This window comes from Metarhizium robertsii (assembly GCF_000187425.2).
Source record: "Metarhizium robertsii ARSEF 23 chromosome Unknown MAA_Scf_6, whole genome shotgun sequence".
Lineage (NCBI taxonomy): Eukaryota > Fungi > Ascomycota > Sordariomycetes > Hypocreales > Clavicipitaceae > Metarhizium > Metarhizium robertsii.
The window spans coordinates 1362145-1389246 of NW_011942204.1; the positions used below are offsets into that span (position 1 = coordinate 1362145).

General features: G+C 53.4%; 9 protein-coding genes across 9 annotated transcripts; 6 read left to right on the plus strand and 3 right to left on the minus strand.

The window, feature by feature from the left end:
* Nucleotides 1-728: 728 nt before the first annotated feature.
* MAA_06423 (revertant of glycogen synthase kinase mutation) lies at nucleotides 729-3351 on the plus strand (the record flags this gene model as incomplete). Its single annotated transcript, XM_007824421.2, has 4 exons — nucleotides 729-1510; nucleotides 1570-1767; nucleotides 1831-2340; nucleotides 2406-3351. The coding sequence occupies 4 exons, from the start codon at nucleotides 729-731 to the stop codon at nucleotides 3349-3351; spliced, it is 2436 nt and encodes an 811-aa protein (XP_007822612.2).
* A 1393-nt stretch (nucleotides 3352-4744) lies between these two features.
* On the plus strand, nucleotides 4745-8080 carry MAA_11341 (Peptidase S8/S53, subtilisin/kexin/sedolisin; the record flags this gene model as incomplete). The annotated part of the gene is made up of 1 exon (XM_011413329.1): nucleotides 4745-8080. The coding sequence occupies one exon, from the start codon at nucleotides 4745-4747 to the stop codon at nucleotides 8078-8080; it is 3336 nt and encodes a 1111-aa protein (XP_011411631.1).
* Nucleotides 8081-10489: 2409 nt separating this feature from the next.
* MAA_06422 (anthranilate n-hydroxycinnamoyl/benzoyltransferase) lies at nucleotides 10490-12160 on the plus strand (the record flags this gene model as incomplete). The annotated part of the gene is made up of 1 exon (XM_007824420.1): nucleotides 10490-12160. One exon carries the CDS (start codon nucleotides 10490-10492, stop codon nucleotides 12158-12160), a length of 1671 nt encoding a protein of 556 aa, XP_007822611.1.
* Nucleotides 12161-12878: 718 nt separating this feature from the next.
* MAA_06421 (uncharacterized protein) lies at nucleotides 12879-13785 on the plus strand (the record flags this gene model as incomplete). The annotated part of the gene is made up of 2 exons (XM_007824419.1): nucleotides 12879-13318; nucleotides 13380-13785. The coding sequence occupies 2 exons, from the start codon at nucleotides 12879-12881 to the stop codon at nucleotides 13783-13785; spliced, it is 846 nt and encodes a 281-aa protein (XP_007822610.1).
* Nucleotides 13786-13997: 212 nt separating this feature from the next.
* MAA_11342 (WD40/YVTN repeat-like-containing domain protein) lies at nucleotides 13998-14527 on the minus strand (the record flags this gene model as incomplete). The annotated part of the gene is made up of 2 exons (XM_011413330.1): nucleotides 13998-14228; nucleotides 14309-14527. 2 exons carry the CDS (start codon nucleotides 14525-14527, stop codon nucleotides 13998-14000), a joined length of 450 nt encoding a protein of 149 aa, XP_011411632.1.
* A 1014-nt stretch (nucleotides 14528-15541) lies between these two features.
* MAA_06420 (Oxidative stress survival, Svf1-like protein) lies at nucleotides 15542-17026 on the minus strand (the record flags this gene model as incomplete). Its single annotated transcript, XM_007824418.1, has 4 exons — nucleotides 15542-15637; nucleotides 15760-16561; nucleotides 16660-16875; nucleotides 17004-17026. 4 exons carry the CDS (start codon nucleotides 17024-17026, stop codon nucleotides 15542-15544), a joined length of 1137 nt encoding a protein of 378 aa, XP_007822609.1.
* Nucleotides 17027-18435: 1409 nt separating this feature from the next.
* On the plus strand, nucleotides 18436-20496 carry MAA_06419 (zinc finger protein; the record flags this gene model as incomplete). Its single annotated transcript, XM_007824417.2, has 4 exons — nucleotides 18436-18584; nucleotides 18772-18853; nucleotides 19361-19555; nucleotides 19624-20496. 4 exons carry the CDS (start codon nucleotides 18436-18438, stop codon nucleotides 20494-20496), a joined length of 1299 nt encoding a protein of 432 aa, XP_007822608.2.
* Nucleotides 20497-21592: 1096 nt separating this feature from the next.
* On the plus strand, nucleotides 21593-21977 carry MAA_06418 (uncharacterized protein; the record flags this gene model as incomplete). Its single annotated transcript, XM_007824416.2, has 2 exons — nucleotides 21593-21845; nucleotides 21949-21977. The coding sequence occupies 2 exons, from the start codon at nucleotides 21593-21595 to the stop codon at nucleotides 21975-21977; spliced, it is 282 nt and encodes a 93-aa protein (XP_007822607.2).
* An 885-nt stretch (nucleotides 21978-22862) lies between these two features.
* Nucleotides 22863-23792, minus strand: MAA_06417 (GCN5-related N-acetyltransferase (GNAT) domain protein; the record flags this gene model as incomplete). The annotated part of the gene is made up of 1 exon (XM_007824415.1): nucleotides 22863-23792. One exon carries the CDS (start codon nucleotides 23790-23792, stop codon nucleotides 22863-22865), a length of 930 nt encoding a protein of 309 aa, XP_007822606.1.
* Nucleotides 23793-27102: the final 3310 nt, after the last annotated feature.

Below are 27102 nucleotides of genomic sequence, written 5' to 3' on the forward strand. Positions count from 1 at the left end.
ACTTGACCCAACTTGCCAGGCACACTGTCACCCCTCACGGCCTGCGGGTTGCTCAAGTGAACATACCACCTTTTTGTCAGGCTCGGGCCATCTCTCCTCATCACCGGTCTTAGCCTTGTTGGTGCTTCCCGAGTGTTGGGCGGCGTGTTGGACGAACTGCCTGACGGACGGCCAGGGGGAACAGGCGCCATCGAAGGTTCAAATGCTGAGGGGGCTCTCTGATCCATCATTGTTCAGACGCGAGGACATCATAGCGTGGCGGCCCGACACCAACACCACCAAGAGTCAAAGCTTGCATGCGGTAATATTGCTCGTGTTCTTTATTCTCACTTGGCGCATTCCCCTGCGGATTTCCTGCTCGGCAAAGCCTTATAATGCACCACGCGCTCTGCCCAACCCCAATCAACGACGTACGCTGCAGTAGGTTGATGCAGGCAAGACAACCCCCGACTGGTTCGCCGCCGCCCAGGGCTGCTTCTCTATTCGCCCGTACTTTCGCATCTATATATTTTTTCTTTTTATTTTCTTTTTCGATTCTTACGCCTACTCGACTTCGAGCCAACCAGAGCAGGCAGAGGGGAAAGTGCGTGCATAATCAATCGACATATCGCGCCAGGGTGGTGGTGGTGGTGGTGGGATATTCAGCCCGTGGTTGCCCGAAGCCATCCAGGAGAAATTTCTTAACGGCCCAAAAACCCAACAAACCAACCGCCGGGCCTGTTTAGAGAATGAGGCGGCCTTCGCACCTAGATGATGTGGATGGCGATCATATCCCCCGTCGAGCAAGACGGTACGACGACCGCATTCTGGACCTGAGAGCGAAGCCTGACCAGTCGCCCGATTCGCCGCCCCATGCTTTCGACGACGGGGTACATAGCTCCCCGCGTAGGACGACATCTCGACGACGACGCTATTCAAGTTTAAGGAGCCCGGAGCCAAACGAGTACTTTGCTGCTGCTTCTGCCTCCTCAACCATGCCGCCTCCCTCAGCGCCAGCGCCTGTAATCGGTTTAACAAGGTCTGCAACAGATGCCGCGTATCGAAGACCTGTTAATTGTCTCGCTCCAGACGACCGGTATGAGGTCCCGCTTGTGAGGAGGCATTCGGCGAGGGACGTGTCTCCGGGATATGGAAGGACGAGGGGGGGAGCAGAATACTCGGCCCATTCCTCGGCCACAAGCGGCCTTGCGTATGGAGATGATTATGATTGTGATCACATAGAGGTTGTTGAGGAGCTCGAGGAGGAGCCGGCCAGGTACAGAGAGCGTGGTCAGTCGAGCCGAGATGAGTATATCGAGTCATCTTCAGATAGGAGATATCGTAGGAGAAGGAGGAAGCCGTATGGGGACGAAGATGGCGGGTCGCGGAGGTACTATGCTGCTAGTGAGGGTGGCTCCGCAGCCATTGCATCATCAAGGACGCCTGATCGAAGTGTTTCGTCTCGTCGCGAGAGAGTTCATCACGTTCCTGATGTGATTGAAGATTCCCGGCCGCCGATTTCGTCCAACAGGTATGTTTCAAGTCATGGAGAGCTGTGTCGCTCGGGTTCTAATTATACATATGTGGCAGGCCGCTAGTGCATAGACGTCACAGGTCCGCTGAGATTATACAGCTTGACCAGCCGAAAACTCGAAGATTCAGCCGGAGTAGGGCTGGATCCGTATCGGGTGGTCCTTCTAGCATCATCGGGAGTATATTTGGGGCGCAGACAGTGCGACAGGAGAGTCCGGATAAGCACCTGAAGGAGGCAAAGGTGCCAAAGAAACGGTCAGTCTTTCACCATGTCGAAGTCGCGCGAATTACGACGAACAGAACTAAATGAAAACGCAGTGTTGATTGTGTCATCTGTATGGGTGACGTGTCAACATCCAAAGCCTCCAAGTTAAGATGCGGGCATTACATGTGCCGTCCATGCCTTGAACGCATCTTTAGGCTTTCCGTCACCGATCCGCAACACATGCCTCCTCGATGCTGCACGACAGACCATATTCCTCTAAAGCATGTTGAACGACTTTTCGATCATGCCTTCAAGAAGACTTGGAATCGTAAATTCGCAGAATACTCAACCAAGAATCGAGTTTACTGTCCGGCCCGAAAATGCGGAGAATGGATCAAACCGTCCAACATTAAGCGCGAGGACGGCCGCAAAGTAGGAAGATGTAGTAGGTGCAGAACCAAGGTATGTTGCGCATGCAACACCCGATGGCATGGAGCTACGTCGTGTCCGAACGACCCAGAGACGGCGGATATTCTTGCCCAGGCGAAAGAAGAAGGGTGGAAGCGGTGCTACAGGTGCAAGGCTTTGGTAGAGCTGAAAGAGGGTTGTAACCATATGACATGGTAAGCCCACTTCTTCGCCAGCTTCCTGCTTTAGGAAAGGTGAAACTTCTGCTGACAATGTATAGTCGGTGCGGTGCTGAGTTCTGCATGATTTGCGGCATAAAGTGGAAAAACTGCGATTGTCCCTGGTTCAATGATGACGATCGCCGCGCCGACTTCTTGAACGATATGAATATTCCGATTCCTAGTATCAGAGGCGACCTGGGTGACATATTCCGAGGCAACGGCCCCCCTGCACCACCCGAACTACGAGGGCATACAGAACCTCCTCCTATGATGATGCCAGTTCGTCGAAGACCAAGGACGTACCAGGAGGAAATGCACATGCGACGACAGCAGGAATCGTTCGACGCCGACTTTGCTCGTCAATTGCAGTATACGGGTGATTACGACGAACCGCACAGTTACAGTATGATGGGTGGGTTGGGAGACATCCATGGCATTGGAAACGCATCAGAGCATTATATGAATGAGAATTACAGACGGGGGGGACACTACAGACCCCAAACACAAACGACAGCAGTACACGACAGACCCGAGTACGGTGATACTCGGCGTTCACGGGGACGTTTAGAGACCTCTCAAGAACGACGACTGGCAGATCGTCTATCAGAAACCCGATCCGGCTTCGGATCTCCTCCGGCCGCAGGACCAATTTACCCAGTGGGCATGAGCGTGCCTCCTCCACCAGTACCTGCGGCCCCGGTTCCCATCCCGCCTTCCCTTGCGCTGCGGCACCATACGGTCGAGGCGGAAATGTACAATATATCGCCGTATACTCCGCGGGCCGAGAGAGTCGTGGGGCGGCGCATGTCGAGGGATTACGAAGACGAGGCAAGGGTCCATTCTCCACCGCGAAGCCATTGGCGCAGAGGCAGGGAGACCAGGCCCAAGTCGAGCGAGTTGGCCGGATTGAATGGCACGGGACAGGGGATGAATCGGGTTTCGCAGTGGAGGACATTTGTTGAGCCTGGGATTCCGGATGGGGAGTCAACGGTTGGGCACGCTTAAGATTTTGCTCTCACGAGTTTATGATGTATATTCTAGAACTTTTTTGGACTTTTGAAACGAGTTTTTCTTTCCTTTTTCTACCTCATTTCGTGTAGCGTTCTTGACCTGACATGGTTGTAGCAAAGCGGAAGATTCTGTACTTGAGTGAGTGAGTGGCCTGGCCGCATGCCGTTGATGGTTCAATCTACGGAGGGAGCCATGTTCCCCTCAAATTTGAGCGACGATTGACTTGACAGCTGCCTATATTACGATTATATTGGATGCAGGGATGTCTTTGACGATCGGTTGAGGAGGCTCCAAGAAGCATGGGGAAAGTTCGTGGGAGGTCCGAGTCTGAAAGCGTGCCCCATGACGGCTGCCAAGACGACGGCCTGGTTTGACAGGACGATATTCATGCACCCCGTACTCTGTATGCACAGCCGACACGTGCGAGATGACGGGACATGCAGAGGCAGGAAAAGCAGCGCACGATGGTGCCAGGGCCTTGATGGAGGACGGGGAGGGAGGAGTTGTCAGGTTCTCAAGTTGGCTGGACTGGAAATGAGGTCGGGTTGTGTAACGGGAGCCACTTCACGGCGCACTGACGTGAATAGGGAGCAATTTGGAGGGGCAGACGGATTGGTTGGATGTTGGCAGTGCTCATTGCTCGGTAGCACGTACAATATACTCCGTATGTACGCTCGATTTTTTTTTTTTTTTTCGTTTTCAAATGGATGACGACGGCGGTTGAGATTGAAACGCCTAGATGCTGCTCCGTGCATCCGAGTTCCCGTATAGCTAAGGCCCTGGGCGCCTAGTCCTCTTCGGGTGCAGCGGGATCGGTTGCCTCTCGCACTTGCCATTCTCTCCGGAGTTCCGCTGACAGCTCAAGAGGAAGTGCGTGAGCCCGCGAGGGTCGGCGGGGCCCACTTCCAACAATTGTTCTACTAGTGCTAGTACTCCGTAAGTCACCTCCTATTCCGCACCCGCAGCCGTAGTCAGTCATTCGCAGCAGGCGGGCACATGTTCATCTTCCCACCACTCTTTTCTCATTACACTTGCATCTTCCTCCATGTCACACTCGCATTTTGCTGCCAAAACTTGTCGCATCATGAAGGGCATGTGCTAGGGCTCCCTTCTCCTCTCCAAATCCCTGGACAGCTTGCGCCTGCCGGTGCTGCACATGCCGCAGCTGCTGGTGCTTTGACGTCAGCATCCTCAAAGGTGACCACGTGCTGTCTATGATGCTCGCGTGCAGTTGAAAGCCATTCTCCCTCAGCCCCTGTGCGACACGACTTTTCTCCTTCATACCTTGCCACGCCGAAGCTCGAATCTACGTCTCCGGGATCCTGTCCGATATTGCCTGCGCGAGCTCAAAGTTTGGCCGTCGCAAAACCAGGGCCACCATATCATTATGCTCCTCCTGCATCAGGTCGGCAGCGTCAAGATTGGCGAAGTCGTCCGATACACCGTCACATACACACCGTCGCAGGACCGAATCCTGCCGTCACCCGAGAAACTCTACGTTCGGATCCGAAATACTTCCACTATTGCCCTGCGCGCTGCATTTGTCCACGGCCCGTATACGCTGTCTGTCTCGGCCTACCCTTCCAACTATAACCCCAATGAGAAATATCCCAATCCCCGCCGTTATGGAGTCCCCGAGTTTGAACCTATGCTCAAGGCAGGAGGGTCGTGGGAGTGCGAACTCGTCGTCCCAGACGATATCCGCCAGGCTGCTGGTGCCGGGCGGCATGGCGGGTTCGGCAAGAGTTGTGAGCACGACGATGAGTGCGCTAGCTGGATTATCGAAGTTGCCTCCCAGGTCATCTTCTCGACCTCGGCCGCCGTAGGGTTCGAGGTCGTGGTGGCGCGAGACTACAAATCGTTGAACCTGAGCCAGACATTGCCTATTGTTGGTAATTCAAGCGCGGTACCTCAGCCTGGCCGTGTTTGTGACCACCAGCAGAGCATTGGAGCCAAGGACGGGCACCATCCTGCGCAGCCCAAAGGTGTCTTCTCTCGAGCAGTCCACCTGAAAGTGGAGGACACAGCTACGCTCTGGAATACTCCAAGACTCCCCGGCTGGGACGATGTGTGCGAAAAACGAGTCGAAGCTTCAGGTGCAGACAAGCCTGTACAAAGTACGGTCAAGACAGGCGATTCAGGAACCAACAAGTGCCAATCATGTTCAATAGGGGAGCGAAAGAAGAAAAAGGTTCATCTGGTAATCTTAACTCATGGGCTGCACAGTAACCTAGGAGCCGACATGTTATACATTAAAGAGAGCATTGACGTTGCTGCTAAGCAGGCACGGATAGATGCGAAGTCTAGACGGGCAAAGGAAAAGGCAGCCAAGAAGGAAGTTACTACCGAGTCGAAAACTGAAGACACGAAAAAGGGCGAAGGCGACGATGACGAGGTCGATGACGACGATGACGAAGAGGTCATTGTGCGCGGGTATCCGGGAAACGCCACCAAAACTGAAAAGGGTATCAAGTACCTCGGCAAAAGATTGTCAAGATACGTTCTCTCCATGACGTATCCCGACCAGCCTTTTCTTCCCATTGGTAAAGGGGCAGTCGAAGGTCTCGCCGAGGCTATGGGAGGCGGCCACAGCCACCAGCATCAAAAGTCCCCTAATTCGAAGCCGGCGCATAAGCATAGCACGATACAAGCTGATGCTGCCAAAACTAAGCACGATAGTCAATGCAGACATTACAAGATAACAAGCATCAGCTTTGTTGGGCATTCACTTGGTGGTCTTATCCAGACGTATGCTATTGCATATATTCAGAAGCACTCTCCCGACTTCTTTGATCTCATTCAACCAATCAACTTTATCTCCTTGGCGTCGCCATTCCTCGGTTTGAGTAATGAGAACCCTCTGTACGTCAAATTTGCCCTCGACTTTGGTCTAGTCGGGCGGACAGGCCAAGATCTCGGTCTCACCTGGAGGGCTCCAACCATTGCTCGAAGTGGATGGGGAGCCCTTGTAAGCAATCTTGGCGAGTCCGCACACAAAAAGGTATACGGCGAATCACAAGCTGAGTCTAAACCTCTGTTGCGCATTTTGCCTACTGGCCCTGCACATGTAGCCCTCAAAAAGTTCAGAAACCGAACTGTCTATTCCAATGTTGTCAATGATGGCATTGTGCCCCTTCGCACCAGCTGTCTGTTATTTTTGGATTGGCAAGGTCTCGGTCGTGTCGAAAAGGCTCGGCGAGATGCCGGCTTGGTAGAAACTGTTGTTGGGTTCGGATGGGCAGAGTTGACTGGCACAAACATCCTGTCCCCGCGGCAAAGACAGAGGCTTCCCTCCGATGAGCAACTACAGCAAAGTGACTCTGGGACAAGCACACCGAGGGGGAGCATGCGCCAGGTTCCGCAGCCCTCAGACGACGCCATGAACGAGGATGATAGAGCAAGCATCCGCTCAGTGCCTCGACCATTCAATGGGGACGACGATGTCCCCTCCGACACTGGTGGTGATGCAGCTCACCTCTCGCCTTTGGCCGGCTTCTTCAATCTCTTCAAGAGCAACGAGCCTCCCAAGCCCCAAGTAACCTCTGCCAAACAAAAGAAGATTCTGCGACGCGGCCAGACAATGCCAACCAACGATTCTGACACCACCAACTCGAGCATCACGGATATAAGCGACCGGAAACCCGGCAAAGCGACCACAGGGCACGAGATGGAAGAGGATGTGGATGGGATGACTGCACCGCCCAAAACTACATTCTTCGAATCCGCCGGCGATCTTCTCAACCCCAGCTTACCCACCACAGAATACCTGCTTGATCCATCAAAGCGTCCCAGAACCATTTTCCACGACCGGGTATACCATCCAAGTGACATACCCCCTCCTCCCATGAAAAAGCGGCAGTCGACCCTTGTCCGTCGCAGGACGTCCGGGAAGATGTCTGCAACGTCGCACCAGCAAAGCGATTCATCGTCACCTTACCCTTCAATAAACCACGCAGATTCCATGGAGTCGGCAAGGGACTATGACGACACAGTCCACACCAACCCAGACAAACATCCGGCCGAAGTAGTGGACGGTTCGAGCATGCGGGTAGAAGAAAAGATTGCCAGAGGCTATCATCGTGATCTTTCTTGGCGCAAAGTGCTGGTCAAGCTAGAACCGGACGCACACAACAACATCATTGTGCGCCGCATGTTTGCTAACGCTCACGGCTGGCCTGTCGTGAAGCACTTGGTGGACGCACATTTTAGTGACTCGGAGGCTGCGCGGATGCGAGATGACGAGGAACCAAACGTAGAGCGGGCATTTGCATCTCACCGGTCGCCGGATGCTGATGGTCGGGAAGTTAAACGGTTGGGCCAACTTGGTCAAGACGGCGCGGGCAGCCCTGACTCATCGGAAGAGCCGGGCGCCGGCGAGACCAGCGAGGCGCGAGAGGCGCGAGAAGCACTGGACGAGGTCCCTGAATTGCGGAAGAAACCAGACGGCGATCTCTCGTCACTACCTCCTCGTCTCGGGTCGTCGGACAGAGCTGACTCGATGACGTGGAGTGAGCGAGACTGGGTGGACAGTGAAAACGAGAGCGAAATAGAAACCCATGAAGACGGAAAGGTTGGTAAACAAAGGCACCAGCCGACGCAGCCGACAAAGGACGGGACGCAAGGGCGGCTCAGCCCGTCGTCATGGAAGTGGGCTGAGAAAATCGTAGGCAAGGGGTCGACAAGAAGCCGGAGTAAGAGTCCAAAGCCCGGTGAAGACAAATGACGAAGCTTATTGGTCAATGAAGAAGCAAACACGCGCCCTGGATGAGACATGGCTCATGCAATAGATGTCACTACATAATTAATACAGTACTACTACTACTACGTATAAAAGGGAATGACGGCGTTGTGCATTAGTCACATGGCAAACACGTTGAATCGAAACATAAAAAGCAACGAGAGACAAGTTGTATGTGACAGATAGAAACATGGCTGTTTCCAAAGTCGCGCCATTTGGGCAGCAAAAGATTGACGGGGCAGCATCCCAGGTCAATACGGCACACAGCATCACACATGCCTTGGGCAAAATGTTGCCACAATATTGCCCGTCTGCTCGCGGCAAAACATCACCCTGTTCTCATTCAAGACTTCACTGAGCCTACATATACCATGGCGCAAGGTCGAGCAGTGCGCTAGGCGTAACACAGCCCCAAGAGCAACCAGTCTTGGCGAAAAGCAGCCCGAAAAAAAAATTAAAAAAATGAAGGTATAATGGTGGGCTCAATACCACCTCAATGGACGAACGGGGAATCGAACCCCGGACCACTCCCAATCACGAATCCGTAAACGGAAACTTGCTAAGGGAGTATTATACCACTAAACCATCCGCCCCTATTGGGAATAGCTTGGTTATTTTATTATATATATCCATCCCTATTGGGCATAGGTTGGTTATTTTACTATGACAAGGATCTTGGCGTGCTCCCGTGAATGCGAGCCTGGTGGGGCCAGATGGCCTGCGGTGAAATTGCCAGTCGGGATTTGCCAGAAAAGAGTGCCCAGATGCGGAAATGCGAGTCAGTGTTTGTGTGATATGATGGCTCGCACGAATTGGATTATAACATTTCATATGTGACTTGTGCGTAGCATTGCCGCGTTTCCAGCAGTGGCTGATGTTTCACCCGTCGCTGCGTGACTCTGATGGTCGCACAACGGGCAGTGTGACGAGAAAGGCGATCTGGACGCACGGTGCCATTTTGGGGCATCGTGTTGCGGAAAAGCAGCAAGATAACCAATTTCGAGTTTGACCAAGGGGGGGGGGGGGGGCCTGGCCTCGATTGCCGTTGGCCGCCATTCGTTTTCCGTTTTGCCTTCCCGTCACGGACTACTCCATGGAGCACATTATTCTGTGAACGGGTGAACATGTGTGACCCTCTTTCCTCCTGTTTTACCCCGGAGGTTCATTTGCTGCACGGAGTACTCCGTAGAGGGGGGGGGGTTTTTCTTGCGTGTGCGCTTTGCAACAATGGCACTCGCTCCGTGCCCTGCCTCCGCTCCCCGTGCCAGAGACCAGATGCAGCAGAGGACGAGCGGACAAGGTGGGAACACGGTCCATGTCACAAAGAGGTCCGGAGCTGGCTGGCGGCACCGAGTACAGTGACCGACTGTGTCGTCCATGATATGGCTTGGCGCAGTCCCACAAGGGCACTGTGTAGTTGTAACCATGGACCGGGATGGTTTGTTGCTGAACACTGAAGAGATGCCGAACACGCCGGTGCGCAGTGATGACAGCGTCGAGACGGCCTTGTCGATTCGCTGGCCACCGAAGCCGCTTTTCCAGAGTGCAGCATCAGAATGTCGACTAGAGAGGCTCTGGGGCGAACATGCTCGGCGAGGGTGCTCGAGTTGTGATGCTCGCCCTGGATGTTCGCCTTGGCTGTTCGCCTTGGCTGTTCGCCCTGCGCATGGTGCAAGGCTGGGGCGTTTGAAGCACCAGTGATTCTTGAGTGCTGGCTCCGGGCTTCTGGACTCAGTGCGTACATGCAGTTTGCGTGAAACTGGACAGTGCCTTCCTTTTGGGCACCCGGGTTGAACAAATGTCTGCTTTTTCCTGCGGAAGGGGCGACTCAGTCACAGTCCTAGTCCCGGTTCCCAGTCCCGCCATGGAGCGACAAACTTGATAATTCACAGCTGCCCAAGGAGTCTTCACCACTCGAGCATTCATTTTTCGTAAAAGTAATAAAAACCTCTACCTCGGTCGTTCTCTTTTCGTAAGAGGGATTCCTCTTTTTCTTTTTTTTCTTTTTTCTCTCTCTTCTCTTCAACCATCCCGATCAAACGCTAAGCTTACTTCGCCCTTGGTTGCGCATGGTTCTTGATTTCTTTCCTTACTTTCACTTTTCTCTTCCCCATTGAGTGATATTCCAAGCAAGCCTTATTTGCCTTACCAGCTGAGATAGGCGAAACTTGTTGGCTCACCTTCTACCATACGGACAACAGAGGAGACGGCGCAGAGCTGGCTCTGGCCCAAGTCGCTGGACCGCCCGAGGGGCAAAGATTGCAGCGGCACCCAAACCATCTTTCCTCCCCGAAGAGGACGCCGAACCGAGAGCGGGCAGACAAGGAAAACAAAAAGTGCTGGGCCTGGCCCGTGAAGCGAGGTTGGAGGAGAAAAGACAAAAAAACAAAAACCATGCCCGGAACAATAGACCTCCGTGCCACCATTCCGGCGGCTAAGATGGTCTCAAATCCGGGGAACCTCCGCCTGCTCGGCACCTGGAACCAGGTTGCAATGCGAGCTTATGTCCGGCAAGTGTTTTGCTTTCCAATCGACGAGCGGCTGGACGGCTTCGACAAGCTGCGCACTCACATCCAAAACCGGCTCAAGCTTGCATGCAACCATTTCCCTCACTTTGCGGGAAAGATATATCTTGGCCGGACCAAGGGGACAGTGCACCTTTCCACGACGAAAAATGATAAAGTGTCTTTCAAATTTTTTGATAATCGACAATGTGAGGAGTCGTTGTTTAGCTGGAGCTACCCCGAGCTCAAGGCACAGGGTTTCCCCTGCAAGGCATTTGTAGGGCCCTGTTTCGACCTGCCGTATGACTTGACGGAAAACGGGCCCGGAGTGCCTGTTACTGAGGTTCATGCACGCATTATCCGAGGCGGCGGTCTATTGCTGTGCTTCTACTTCCACCACTCCATTACAGATGGCATTGGCATGCACAGCTTCATATCGATCTTTGCCGCCTTCACCCGCCGCGACGAGACGGCTGCCCAGAATGGTATCGAGGACGGTGTTAGGGCTGGTGTTAAAAGTGTCGCCGAGTATGCAGTCAAGAATGGTGTCGAAAATGGCCAGGCTAACAAGTTTGAATACCCCGCCAATATAGACGTGGATATTCCCGAGAGCGAAACGACTGCTTTACTCGAGTCGTCCTTTGAGGACCTGATGAAGGATTGTCCCGAATACACCCTTCTTCCCCAGCCGACGGGACCAACCGCCCCATGTACCCGCCGAGAGCGGGTGCCATCTCTTGCCGATGTCCCTAAGACGGGCCGCATATTCAAGTTCAGCGAGGAGAAGATTAGGGCCCTTCACGCGGTGGCGCAGAATTGGAGTGGGAGCCATGTTAGGACCTTTGCCTGTCTGGCGGGTGTCGTGTGGAGCTTCTGTACCGCTGCACGACTCGCGGGCCATCAGCCGCGAGAGCCGTCTGCCCCAAATCCTACCAACTTAAACAAAGACAGCTTAACAGACAAGACACACCTTCTCGTCCCAGCAAGCTGGAAAAAATGTGCGTATCAAGGCAGACTACTTGGGTATGCAAGCAATGCGGTGTGCATGCCCAGAATTTGCGCCAACATGGACGATCATGTGGTGATTAGTAGCCAGCAGTCATGTACAAAGGCCTCACCAGCCTCGGCTGCGACAGCGGACGAGCTGCTGGGCAAACTGATATGCTCCATCGACTCGGCAATAACAGCCATTGACAAGGGCTTTGTTGACAAACGGACAGCCATGTTTCGAGCTGCCCCGGATCCTCGATTTGTCGGTATCAATCTGGATCCTCAAGAGCCTTCGGACTTCATCTTCAACTCTTGGCGCCATTTGGGAGCCGATGTTGTATTTTGGTTTCCAGGATTAAAGCCCGAGGGCAAGTCAAGTTCAGGTGGAAGAACAGCTGATGCCGTGCGTCGCGCGCAGCCACAGTGGAATATGGGCGCTGGACTTGTGCTACCAGGAAAGCTGCATTCGGATTATGAGATATTGGTGACGCTGGACAAGGCGTCGATGATGCGACTGTTGGCGAACGAGGAGTGGAAGAAGTGGGTGAGCAATGACAACACGATTGAGTAGCGAAGGCTGCAGGGTTGGATACCAGACAAGTTGGGCGTTTTTTTGTAAAGATTTATTGGCAACGATGATAGACAGGGCCCGAAGGCCGACTTCCACTCAGATAAAATTTCTTTTGAATAAAAATGGTTGATGAATGAGTTAACTACCAACCAATGCCGGCTCCAGTTGCAGGTGTGCGAGTCTTGGCCATCGGGTGGCTCCAGACGTGCAGGTGTGGACCGAGGTGCGATGGTGGAGACGCCTCCACTAGATCCAATGTGAAGCAAGCTATTAATTATTAGGTAGCAGTAGGTAATTTACCCCATATTACTTCTGCTAACTACTAAGTACATACCTTAGATAGTATCTGGGTTGTCTGCCCAGCTGTGACATGACATCAGTGCAGTACTGCGTCGTCGTCGTCGACTCGTCGCCCAAATACCGTCAAGTCGGTCGCAAGCCGCCTTCAGTCCAGCATCGCTGGGCAACTACAAGCAACTCTTCCTACAACCCACCGACCTTGCTCGACGACCAAGACAAGACCAACACTCGACTTAGACTCTTTTGGTTCTCGTCGCAATGGAGGAATAATTGGGTAGCCACTTAGCGTAGTGCGTTGCAAACACTGCTGCACTCCAAGTCGCCACCACCGAGAGACGCAACCGAAAAAGGAGAATACTCCCTCCTCCCACGACCATCAATTGGAACCTTGGTCCGCAGTCCGTATCCCCCTCCCAAGATGCGCATCTTCCTCCTCCCCCTCTCCACGCGGCGCACGTTTCTCTACGCCCAGCGCCTGCACGCAACGACGTCGCCGCCCAACACGTCGCTGCTCGACCGCGGCACCGCCTTCGCCGCGCGCAAATGGTCCGAATGGGAAAAGAAGCCCTCGGGCTGGCAGAAGAAGGTGGTCGAGTACGGGAACCACGCCTTTCGAAGGATCCCCTACGAGGAATGGGGGCTCAAGAGCGTGCCGCCGCTGTCGACGCGCCGCAGGCAAGACGAAATCGAGGGCAGGGAGAAGGTCGAGCTGGTGTATCCGGGAAGCGTCCTGCGCGACGAGGATGTGCTACGGGTGACGGGCCAGCTGGCCGGCGAGAGGGAGGGTTTGCACCGGCGGCGGTTGATGTGGTGTTTTGTCGGGATGCCCATAACGCTGCCCTTTGCGTTGGTGCCCATGTGAGCATATCCACGGTCAACTTTTTCTCAAACCGCGCAGCTGACAACGATGCTTTGCAAGAATCCCTAACCTGCCGTTCTTCTACCTCGTGTACCGCGCCTGGTCGCACTGGCGCGCCATCGCCGGCGGCAAACACATCCAATGGCTCGTCGAGCAGAAGCTGCTCAAACCCGCGCCATCGTCTACGCTGGACAAACTGTATGGCCAGGCGCCCAAGCTTGCGGCGTCGGTCTCGCCAGTCGACAAGGAGCGGCTACTCTTGACGCAGGAACAGGTCACGTCGTTCTCGGAGAGTCTGGATATCCCTGCGCTGGAGATTGAGCTAGAGAGGGCGATATGGCAGGTCGAGCAGGCGCTTCAGAAGGCCGACGAGCAGCAGCAGCAGCAGCAGCAGACGCAGAAGCACGGAGACGGCACAAACGCAAATCACGACGTCAAGAGTAAAGATTCAAAAGAGAAGCAATAACCACCATGAGATTAATGTATACTAATAAAATAGAGACCGGAGGACGGAGGTAAACAAAAACCTCCCCTTCCTCCTTATAGAATGGGACCAGCCCCCTCCATGTTCTTATCAACTTATTTTTCACCTGAAAAACGATACCAAAATAAAAAAAATATAAATCCCCGTGCCATCACTTTTGTAACGTATACCATCCCATCGCCCCCATTTTCGAATCAACAATCCCGCTCCTGAGGAGGCCTCTCGCACCTGAACCAGCCGGGAACAGGGAATCTCCTCATCAAGCCCACCGCCAGCGCCACCCGCCGCGGCGTCAAGAAGCTCAAGGCCGGCCCATGGAACTGGTGCTCCGTCTCGCCCTGCTCGCCCCGTTCGGCCCTGGCATCCCGTCCGTCGAGGCCGTCGAGCGGCTGCCTTTTGCCGTCTGGCCGCAGCCCAGCCGCCTCCTACCCAGAGCCAAACGCATCAGCACCCACCAGACGTCACTCGGGCAAATCAAAGGGTCAGGGAACAAAAAAAGACGTACCTCCCTCCAGGCAATCGTCTCCCTCAGCCGCCTCTCGTACTCCCTCGCCTCCTGCAGCATCTTGTGTGAGCGCCACGCCTCCGCGGCCCTGTACCTCAGCAGCCGCTGCGTCGGGCTCACGCTCACGTTGGTCCTGGCCCGGGCCTCGCGCGCGCGCACCGGCGTAGTGCGGCGTGGGTTGAGCGGCGACGGGAACTCGGGCTCGTACGGCTCCAACATGTCCATGAGATCCGGGACAGCGAGTGAATAATAATACTATTTTTTTAAAAAAAGAAAAAAAAGATGAATCAGAAGTGAAAAAAAAAAAGCCAAGACAGCAAGGGGACGTGGATGAAGAAGAGAATCAATGCGAGGAGGGGAACAAAAATAAACACCAGGACATGTCGATTGGATTTTGAGCGCATGGGGCGCGGCTTTCAAGCCTGGAAACCTTGTCGCCCGATCCGTACCGGATATGCTTTGTTGTGCGGCTGGAATGCGGCCTGTGGGATTTGTTTGATGGCGGGTGTTGGGGACCATTGATGGCATGGGAATTGCCTTGCTGTGAATGTACTGACCGGAGAATTTTTTTGTCTCTTTTTTTTTTTTTTGGTTCTTTCTACCCGGCCAGATCCTTTCGTGATGGCCATCATACTGAGGCTCTATTTTCTGCAACATGATACTGGACTTCCCATGGAGCTTTGCTCCGAACACAGAGAGGCTGGCTGCGTGCCGTGATGGTGGAGATGTTGTTTTCTTGGCCTTGTGTGGTTGGCGCCCGTCCGGTTGCGGGAGTTTGGTAACGTCGTTCGATCTGGTCGCGGCCAGCCACGGCCATTTATTTTTATCTTTTCTTGGAGCTACAAGAGGGCCGAGTAGGAGTGGCTTACTACATTTTCACGGCCGAATCCATCACGTCGCAATTGCCTTGATGTCATCCTCCCCGCCTGCGAATAAAAGTCCAGTGTAGCGTTAGTATTAAATATTGTACCTGTATAATGCTCGGCATAGTACCAAAACCAAAACCTTGAAAGAAAAAAAGATCAAAAGTTTTGCCGGTATGCTGGGACCAAGGGATATATCAAAGCGAGTGACCAATGCCGTCTCCAACGCCTGTTCTCATTTATTAGAGTGTATTTACCCAACACGATGATGCATGCAGTCGTTTCTTCCATCTCTTCGAAGTGCAAACAATTAAACCCTATTGCTGTTAATTTCCTTCCCCACTTGTTGGTTGGTTGGTCTTAGTTTAGCTTATTCGGTGATGAACGTAGCTTCCATGAATAGCTGGCCCTCTTCGGTGACTTCTTCGTCTCCAATCTTGAGCTTGAGGGTCATCTTTGGCGCATACTGCAAGTTGTTGTTAGTGAGCCCATCTCACTGAGCAACTTTTAAAAAATAAAAATAATATAAAATATAAAATAAAGAGAGAGAAATGAATAGAAATGAAAATAGAAAAAGAACATCCTTACCTGATAGATGTATGGCTTGGTTCCCGCCGCCGCGGCCACAATCGTCTTGACAAAGCCAGGTACCTCGGCCATGACGTCCACGCGGTCCGTCCGTTCTCCGAGCGGCCCTTCCAGGACAGCGCTGACGGGCTTGGCGTCCGTCTTGTTGCCTGTCCATTCAAACTTGACAGAACTGGGCTCGGGCCACTCGTTCTCCGAATCGTTCTTGACGTCGGTATGGATGGCCTCGTGGCCGGGGCCCGCGGTGATGATCTGACCATCCTTGACAATACCTCCCACATTGACCAATGTTGAGCCGTAAGAAGGCGGGGTGGTGAACTCCATCATGATGGCCGAGTAGTTGGGACCCTGGAAGTTAGCAAAGTTCCACTTGCCGGCGGCGTGGTGCGGCTTCATGCCCTGCAGAGCGAACGAGTACATGGCCTGGCCCTTGAAGTCAATGGGGCCATCGGGAGTGGTGATGGTGCCCTCGGCCGCACAGCGAGGCCAGAAAGCGTGGCGCATGGTCCCCCAGGGGTTCTCGAGGTCGGTGCCATACTTTGTCGTGCCGCTCTTGCCGGCCTTGAAGCCAGGAGCAGTCCTGGTGATCTTGAGGTTGACGATCGACCTCGGGTCGTTCATGCTCTTGATGGTGTATTCGTTTCCATCTTTAGAGAGCTCGAGCGCGCAGTCGTCGGCGTAGCAGGAGGTCTTGTCCTCGTTGAATTCGAAGTTGTTCAGAGGCGTTGAGCACCATAGGTGGGGTTTGGAAGGGTCTTTGGAGAAGATCTTGGAGTTGAACTGGCAAGTAGTTCGCATGCCACTTAGCTCGGGGTGCGGCGCGTTAGCAAGGAAGAGGGAAAAGTTTAGCCATGGCATATGGCGGCTGCATGTTGTTTACGCAGGACCAGGTAGACATACGCAACGTTGCTGTAGATGACCTGTGCAAGACCGATGTGGCCCTCATCCGACACCAGGTAGAAGCTCTGGGTCTCTACACATGTCGACTCCATGGCCACCCACTTCAAGTCATCGCGGGTCAGTTCGGTAAAGGGCGTCTCCTTGGCTTCTTCAGCCACGGATCTGATCGCCGAAGCGCCATAGATGGGCTCCTGAGTGCCTGCGACGTTGGCCAACCTAAGATGGGACAACGACAACAACCGATGGTTAGCTGGGTGACTCGCGATGCACAATGGCGGGGAACAGCGGGCGACATCAGAGTATGAAGCAAAGTGGCTTAACGGATAGCAAAGAGCCTGACATACTGTTGCTTTGCCCAATTGAACATTCTGAAAATGGGCTGCCTGTCGTGGAGGAACAAGAGTGAGAAGATGAGGGATTTAGGATGAAAAAAATCCAAGTGGAATACCCGTGTGAGGAATCTGATGATGCATGAGGTAGAAGAAGGTGGCCGAGACAACAGGGCTGGACTGGGGACTAACACTGAGTGGAGCGCTAGAGCACTGGAACACAGGGTTTCAATGTTCACTTCACCGCTGCATGTGTCAGCGGAGGGCACCTGGGGGGCCTAACTTGACGCCGGGCGGGGGTGCTGGCGGGTGCTGGCACCACATGCAACCATTGATGTCTGGTCGAAGCGGCAGTCTTATTGAGTCCAGCATCAGACGGCGCCAAGAAGTGGGGCTGCCGCTCTCGATGGCCGATTCGATTTTACTGTCGCTGCCGCAGTCACCCTGCACAGGGCCCAGGGGCAGCACCAGACAAGGTGGGCATATGGTGGAGTCTATACATGTGTTGATGCATGTGGCCATTGGAGAGCGCCTTTTCATGTATTGTACGGAGTACGAAGTAGCCATGCCGGCAAGGCCCGACCAACATTGCGCATGAGACGAAAAAGCCCATGTCCAGAGTTAATAGGCTCAGTCCTTCTAGCTGACATCAAAAGGGCCAGACGCCGTCTCACGTGCCTTCAGTCATGGCAGTGGCCCGCATGTCCACATGCATGTCAGCTAGCGCCAGACTGATCGAGTCTGGTTGCCGAAATTTGGTGCCCAGATATCAAATTGGCCTGGGCTGTCTGGTCAATGCCTAACAGAAGGGGTCCTTAGGGAGCATCGGCGCTACCTCAGTGCTGCGAGTTCAATGTTTGCAGGGGCCGGCCACTGTAACTGCGTAAAGCACCTAAGCACACTCACTTTACCCAACCAGTTGGTCATTTGGACCTGAATACCCACGCCGCTGTTTCGTGTTTACTTCCTGTCCATGTTGTCAAAATCCAACTTTCAACGACTCCCATCGTGTTCATTTGAGGCGCTTTGGTTTTTATTTTCCCCTTGCAAGCGCCTCTGAGCTTACCGCATCATCTCTGCCAAAGGTGCTGCTTCATTCTGGATTGACCACGGCTCAAACCTCGCCCTTCTCCATTCAACGTTCATTCGCCCTTAAAAAAGTTTGCTTCTGTATCGCGCCGCCGAGTCGAACCGAGCCTCATCCCTTCGCCGAGCTCACAACCCAATCTCGCCCACTTTCATATCCTGAAATCTTCTTCTTGCGCATGCTGAACGTTCGCTTGTTGGCGCGTTTCTCGTCCGATCCGAATCAATACCGCCGTCTGGAGACGCGATCGCGCCATCCTGGCCCGCCTACGCCCTCGATCCATCTCAATCTACTTGGAGGATTTCGTCGAACAAAAATAGACAGAACTGACGAAACACATCTAAAACATCAATTATCATGATGGAGGAGCCATCGACCCTGCCACAAACGAACGAGCCTATCTCGCGACCCAGCCCGACCTCGACCCTGGTGTCTGCAAATTTGCAACAGCTCCCTGCCATCTCTGCTCTCGCAGTAAGCAACGCTGCGCAGAGTCCGCCGCAACTTAGGTACGACCCCTTATTAGGCGTCATCAGAGAAGAGAATCGAAATGGCATGTGCCAGGGCATACCGGCTAGTTGGAGTCGGCCCTCGCAGGAGGTGTTGCGTACCGGGGCAGAAGTCTAGAATTGCTTGCTCTCATTATCGAGCACGCAACATGAATATTCAGAAAACCTAGCTAATACTTATATCTAGAGCCACCGCAGCACCGCAGAATCCAACTTACACTGGTGCCACACCGCCGGCTGCAACTAATGGCAATGGCAATGGCAATTTGGTAAGTCTGATGGCCCCACGATCCTTCAATACACCAGTCGCAAACACCAACCCCCCAATAAGCCTGAGAGCAGCGACATGCCTATTTTGGATGTTCCCTAGACTGTGTATGGAGCTCCAAGAGGATCTCGATGCTTGATTGTCGATAAGGAGATGGCACATGGCTCTGGTCCGCACCATGAAATCCCAGCATGGAGCCAGTAGTTATTATGGAGCCGTGGCGTTTTGACATTTGCTTTCCCTTATCGCTGGAGATAAGAGTGGGTCACGTGCGGCATTGTAGGTACTAATCCCGGGCTGCCACCTCGGCCACTTTCGCAAAACGTGGCTTGCTTATCGCGCCTTATCAGTCGGGCGCATGCGGGAGGCCAAAAGTTTTTTTTTCTGCATCATCTCCTTATCGATCACGATAGTACTTATTTATCGCCCTGGCATTCCCCAAACCACCCACGCAACTCCCCAGCGCACCACCGGCACCATGATGGCCACTAACACTTCACCTACGCAGCCGACCTGCCAAAATTGTACGACGTCGACAACTCCGTTGTGGCGTCGCGACGAATTTGGCTCCGTGCTCTGTAATGCCTGCGGTCTCTTCCTCAAGTTGCACGGCCGCCCGCGACCCATCTCCTTGAAGACCGACGTTATCAAGAGCCGTAATCGCGTCAAGACGATTCGACCCGATCTTGCAGCCAAGAAGAAGGTATTGTCCGCCCTATTACACGTCCAACGCCGTGACCAAAAACAATCCCTAACTCCTTTTTTTTATAGGCCCAACAACAGCAGGCTGCGAACTTTGGTCTTGGCGCCGATGTGAGTGGTGCCGCCCTATCGGCGCAGAATGCCGCTGCCGCAGCTCAAGCTATCCGTCGAACGTCGCAAAAGCCGAACGGTAATGAGGGATCCGACTCTCCCATCTCTCGCACCGGCACACCTTCCATGTACAACCAGGGACTGCCCTCATTCATGGTTGATGACCCATACCAGGGCGGCAGCTTCAACGGGACTTCGGAGAACGGCGATCGAGATACGCCGCAAACTCACGAACAGCTGATTGCTCACAACTCTAGTCTCAAGACCAGAGTTAGCGAGCTTGAGGTTATCAATGAGCTGTTCAGGGGCCGACTGAGCCAACTCGAGCAACAAGAAGCAGCCGCCCGACACGGCCAAGAAATCGCTGGTGTTGAACAGACGCAGCTTCGGACGCAGCTGGATGCAAGCCAGGAGACTGTAACCCAACTGCAGACCCAGCTCGAAGATAGCCACCGCCGAGAGAATAATTTGAAACGGCGCTTGGACGAGCTTGAGCTGGAGCTGAAAGCAGTCCAGGATGCCCTCGATGGTGACGTAGAGCGCCCGAACAAGAAGCCCCGTATTGGGAACGAGGTGCCTGCAGCAGTTCCTACACCAATGGCAGAGGAAGAACAGCCAGTGCCTCAAGCCGAACCCCAAGCCGAACCCCAAGCAGAGCAACCTGAAGAGCAACCTGAAGGGCCAGTTGTCAAAGAAGAGACGATGACAGAACCACCACCAGCGGAAGAGCCGGCTGCCGAGGAGACTATCAACGAGGCCGCTGAAGAGACCAATGAAACGATTGACGAAGCCTCTATCGAAGATGCGGTGCCTGCAGCCTCAGCATCCTAACAAGGACAGCGTCATACTCATGATAATGACTTCTTTTCCTTGATTATCATCACGACGAGTCATCCACGAAGGCCGTGTCTCCCCTTTTTCGGGCGTCTTGCGTGGGTCTTGCATCTTGCTGACCTATGCGACATATTACAGTAATATTTTGGCATACGACGAGGTGAGCTCGTTGGCCCTGGTTGTATGCAACAATATGGACAGTTGTGGATAACACGACTGTTTTGTATTATTTATTAATGCACGTCATGTCTTTTTTTTTCTGGGTTATTGACCGCCTAACAAGGTTCATGTGGATGGAATTATAAACCAAAATGGCGCAGGAAAACTGGGAATAAAAAGCAAATGAATTGATACCATTAGATACCTTCGGACGAGGGCCTTGTTCCTGTCGTGTTAGCACAGCCGCCAGTGACAGGGCAGTCGAGAAGACGGGGAGTTGTTGGCGTATAGGGTCTCAAAGGGTATCGACTAGAGCGGATTGCATAAAAGTGCTCGACTATGAATTTAAATCTTGAGTGATGGATGCTTGAGCCAACTTGTGTGAGAATCACTTGCCGTAATCTCGCAGCTGTGTCATGCAAAAACATATTTGTCACAACGTACACTTCTTAATCGGCACTACAAAAAATAACGAAGGAAACAATTCGAAGATCAAATCAGCCGTCTATAAATGAGGTGTCGTTGCACTACACACATCAACGACCCGGCTTATGCTAGTATTGACTATTTGTTTACCTCAGCCACCAGGAGTGGATCTGCATCTCCCGTCTTCAGATCGGGCTCACTCTCAACTCACTATCACCATCACATGACGCGAAAGCACCAATGTGAAAAACTCATTATACTACTACTACTACTATCTGAAGTATTGTGATCCTTTTCAAAGCCTCCTCCAACAGCTACCTCGATCCATCTCCGTCTTCCCCACAGCTCCGTGCTCAAAATCCCGTTGCGCCACTTCAATCCTACAAACACCACCCAGTCGCGCCGCGCTCGCCTTCTTCACCACCCCACCGCAAACCTCTGTGCATCACAACCAACCTCGCCTCGCTCATAAAACCCAGTACTGGTAGTATATCCAAAACCCAACGCCATGCCTCCCACCATCGCCGCACGCGGCGGCCCCCAGTCATCCCGTCCACACAGCTCCGGCGCAAGCACATCAACACTCCCCAGCTCCAGAGGCCCAGGCAAGGGCAAGGGCAACGGGGTCGCGGGCAAAACCCCCTTTGCCAAAGGCAGAGCCGCCAGACAGTATGCCGTGCATCTCGTCTTTTTCCCCCTCGACGCACCCGATACTAACCTACTCAGCCGCAAGATCTTGCGCGACACCATCGACGGGATCAGTACGTCTTCCCCCCCAAGGAATGTAAAACGAAAGGGGAAAAAAAGCTGACAGCCGTCAACTAGCGAAACCTGCAATACGGTACCTCTAACAAGCTACTTAAGGACGCATCGCGAATGGAGTGGTGAACTAACGCTCGAGGGTAGACGACTTGCGCGCAGGGGCGGCGTCAAGCGCATCTCGGCCGACATCTACGACGAATCCCGCAGGGTGCTTAGGCTGAAACTAGAAGAGGTACGTGACCTTTTTTTTTTTTTTTCTTTTTTTTTTGTGATTGTACATGTTGCTGACGGTTGTAGATCCTGCGCATATGTGTCGTATACGTCGAGCACAGGCAGGCAAAGACGGTTACTGTCGATGATGCAAGTTTTTCCCCTCCTTTTCCGAGAGGGCAATCTTGCGCGCTGAAATAGCTAATTGCTTCTCAGGTGATCTTTGCCCTGAGGCAAATCGGCAGGCCGATTTACGGGTTTGACTTTCCCACGGATCGACAGAAGTGATGTGTTTCTCTTTTATACAAAGACACTTGTTTTCCGTCGCGACAAGGGGGTTGGTTTGGGGGCATTTAGCATGTTTGGATTTGCATCGATATACCTCACCTCGATGGCCATGTCAGGGTCTAGTATAGCGGACCGGACAGATATTGGAACAGGTTTAGGAGGGTCCTTGCTTCTATTTGGCTTGTTGGCATTACTTTGTGTTCTTTTTTTTTTTTTTGCGGGGGAGATATATTGGCTTGTATTGCCCGAGGATTCTTGAGGATGATGACTTGCTTGTTTACACCATCTGCTGTTTGTGGAGGGTATGATGAGTACTTGGCAGGCTTGCGCACACTGGGATTATAAAGCATATTGGCCAGTTGTTCATCAAGAAGACGTATCATGAATTAACGAAAGTTATTTAAAGACTTGGGTATCAAAGAATGACCAAAAGTAACCGCCATGCTTGAAAGGGAAAAAATCCCCAAACAGAATGACACACACACACACAAACCATTCTATTAGAGAATGAAAGATCATCACCTCTTCTTCTTCTTGGCCAGATCCCACTCCGCCACAGCCCCCTCCAGGGCCTTGGCTGCACAAACTTCGTCCTTTCGAAACGCCTTATTAAACATGGCCGGCAGCAACATGGTGCTATTGGCATGCTCCAGCGCAAACCCAACCTGCGCGTCCTTTCCACACCTGTCCCTAGCCAAACGGACCGCCTCACGGAGCAACTTCTTGCCGACCCCCTGGCCGCGATACCCGGGTTTCGTGGTCCACGCGCGGATGACGCCCTTCCCACCTCGCAGACTCGCACTGCGGCTGCGGTTCTTGCGCTTGGGATTCGTGGCGGGCGCTCGCTTCGGCTCGAGCCGCAGAACGACGGCACCGACCAGGTCCTCTCCCATTCTTGCGCCGAGAATGATGTCATCTTCGCTGCCAAAGTCGGCGCGCAGCCAGTCCTCACAGCCCATCCTTTCTGCGAGGGTGTCGTAGCCGCTTGTGAGGAAGCGAATGGTGGCCATGTAGATCATTGTGATGCCGCTGACGAGCATGAGGGCTCGGCTTACGTCCCTGCTGGGTATGTAGACGAATTGGTATATGGCCATGTGGGCAGCTGCGACGGCTGCGAGGCAGAGCGGGTGCAAGACGACGGCCTTGGAAGCGCGGTGGCGCATTTCGGAGACGGAGTCGGCTACGAGGCGGAGGCCGTCGAGCTTGTCATTTTGGGATTTGAGGGCATCGAGGGACAGGGGCGGGATGTCGTCGATGGGCGCGAGAGGCGGTTCGCTGGAAGCAGCGGGAGGAGATGGCGACGGCGGCTGGAGCTGAGCCGGTTGGGGAGAAAAGGGTTCCAGATATGGCGTGTTGTAGTTGGAAGAGAGTGCCGACGGGGACAGGGCGAGGTTTGCCCGCAGAAAGGTGAAGAATGCTATCGAGGTTGGATTAGCGAGTGCAGGCATGAGATGAAGCTACCAGACCGCCCATGCGGCCTGGCGGAAGTGTGGTGGTATTCCGTGGCTGTCCATGTCTGTCTGTGATGTCGGCAGGGATGGAAGGATGTGACAGGCGCGCGCGACAACAGCGGCATCAAACAGAATGTTTTGTTTCGTCAATGCATGAATACGAGTCGCAAAACGCAAAAACTGGGTTTCTCTAGCCCATGCTGGTTTCAAGTGACTCGAGATAGCCAGACGGTGGGAGGGATGCATGGTGCGGTCCAGCATGGGCAGCTCTGGTGCAGCTCCCCAAACAGCCAAAACAAGCTCCAGACCGCCTCAGGGCCCGCAGGGCATCCTGGATACCTTGGACATGGAGTTCGACGGGTAAAGTCGAGCTGTGTCAGGTTGATGAGGATTTGCATTAACCGCACGCAGCAGCATGGCAGCGTTGGCCGCCGTGGTAGGTCGTGGTCGTGGGGGGAAAAAGACGACATCAGGGCGTCAAGTTGAGAATGAAGAAAGGTGAAAAAAAAAGTGAAAAAAATGCCTGGCTTACCTGCACTGCTGCGCAGCCCCGGCACGACGCCGACTCGCGTGGCAACCGATGCCGGGCCGCAGTTGCTCAGATCCAGCTCTCGCACGTAGCCACGCTCCATGGCGAGCAAGAAAAAAAAGAAGAATATAAAAAGGAGTAGTTGACGGCGGATCAAAGTCCCGCCAGCCGTCTGCTTGCACACGCACGCTCCGTACAAGAAAATAAGCAGGTGTCGTATATTAAACCGTCTATTCCGTAGCGGTGGAGAGCAACACACGCCTGTTGGGCTGCACTCCCCAGTCCCTTCATGGAAGGGAAGCAGAGAAATAAAAGAAGCCAAGAACACAAAAAAAAGAAGAGGGATTATGGCGAGAGAGAGAGGAAAGAGTAGATAAAAGGGCAGAAAAGGAATCAAAGGGTTAAAAACGTAAGTGACGAATTCCAGACATGGAGCCGCAACGCACGGCGTTGTTTGGCTGGCGCCACCTCCGGCTTTCCATGTCACTCAACGTTTGACTCGGCCTTGTCTTTGGAGGGGTTTTTTTCTTTTTTGTTCCCTCGTGTCTCAGACTCTGCCAATGGCCCTCCACACACCTTGATACGTTGACACGGATGCTGCCATTGGATAGATGCTCTTGCAACCCTCGGTACCGACACGCTGGGTCTGGCTGGTGGTCGTCACCTAGGTCTAGAGTCTTGTATGCATGTACATACATAATACATACATACGGAGGGCATACGCGGCCCCGTCCAGAAGCTGTTCACGGTCCTCTTGCTGGACAATGGCCAGCAAAAGCCACGTCGATAGTCTGAGGCGGGCGGCACGGCGGGCGGCACGCGGAAGGGAGGGAACTGTCGTCTCGCGTGATTGACCGTCACTTGTACGAATCCGCAAGCCGATAGAGAGACGATCCATGCGTCGACTGCGCCGGCGGATAGCCGATCAATGGATGACGACGCAAAGGAACCAAACCAAACGGCATCGGTTCGTGATTGGCGAATTCGTGCTTGTTTCTTTCTCTGCGCATGAATCAGGACAAGAGTCAAATCAGGGTTTTGTCTCTCAACTTGCATCTTCGTCCTGTATCCTGCGCCTTTGTCTGTCCGCCCTGGCCAACCTGCGCCATCCTGTAAAGACAAAAAAGGGCGGGTTCACATGATGGACCGTTGAGCAGCGGGCCATGGCAAAGCCACCTGCTCCATACCGCCATCATCGTAGGTGCCCATGGTGACGATCACACCGTCATCATCGCAACGGGCTTCACTAGCAGATATGTGAATTGCGTCAAAAGGGCAGGCAGCCCCTCCTCCCCCCAGCTGCCCCTTCCTTGTCTCTCCCTTGCTCCCTGGCACCTGCCTTCAATGTTGCCCTGTGCTGGCCTGGCCCCTATCGCCGCGGGCTGCTTGAATTGACGGCGGAAGTGGTCATGTATGTACATATTGCACAATACAGGAACCAGATAAGCACATCTTGTATCGCCAGCAAAGATAATCTTGACCACCCCCTACAACAGCACCGAGGTCGCTTGCGTGGCGTCCATGGCGTCCCCAGAGCATCAAACGTGCTCACCACAACCTCGACTGGGCTTGCCGCACCAACATCCAGCCCCTCATCCTGACGCAACATTTTGACCCCAGATGCTCTTTTTTGCCGGGGATCTTTTTTGTCTTTAATAATAATTAAAGTAATGATAATGTATTTATCATGGAGGACCATGCAACATACACAACTACCGAGTATTATTAACCCCCTGCTGCAGGCATTCATTCCCCACGAGCGGACAGTCATCGCAACCTAGACATTCAACAGATCAGCAACGGGCACGTGCTTGTGTCGTCCCAGCCTCACCAGCATGCCGCCCGGGAATCCTACTGGTCGTTGCTCCGTACTAACAATGATATTCCTTGTTGAGAGCCACCACCACCATTTCGACCCATGAGGGGGCGTTGAAGAAAGGCATTCACGACCAATCAGCCGGCTTCACGGCGGTGCTGGGCCTGTACGGACGATTCAAGAACCAACTGTCACCGCGCCAAGCGATGCACCTGCAGGCTTGCAGATGCAGTACTAGTCGAGACAAGGCCGTCAATGTTGATAACACAAGTGCCATTCATTTGCCCGCTACTCCGCGGCATGTGGCCTAATGCTCCTGGTCTATTATGCCTTTTGCAACCCCCAACCACCATTGACCGTCGAATGGTTAGTCAACTACCCAGCTATAGACCACGCAACACATGGATTGCTTGTCACTTCAACTTCATCTACAGGGTAGGCGTACGGAGACGCGGTCACATCGTTCTCTTCCGCTCTCCAAACGGTAGTACCGCTAGCATTACAACTTTTCTGGATTGTTTGGTCCTTCCAATCACACACTCATACCACTTCCCAGCTCGTAAGGTCCAGAAGCTTTTTTTTTTTTTTTTTTTGGCCAAATGGGTACGTACCTAGTAGTGCTCTGTAGAAGAGATCGTGACTTTCGCCACGTGATAAAGGCATTTATTTTCTCTCGTGTTCATATCTCTTCGTCTTTCCCACGCCACACGCTCCTCAATCCGACAGGTAAGTTACCGGCCGTTTCTCAGGGCTCCACGACCATGAACTCATTTGGGTGATGGCCTTGCCATTCTCTGCAGGAGGTACCGTTAGACCACGTCCACGGCGTCTCTAAAGAACCCGCCGACCCATCACCCCTACGACCACAAGCAACAAACGCCAGCGTCATACACTTGCAACCGGCCGCCATTGCAAGTACGACGGTGGGCTACCATTGTTATGACTCGCAGCCTCCTCATTTG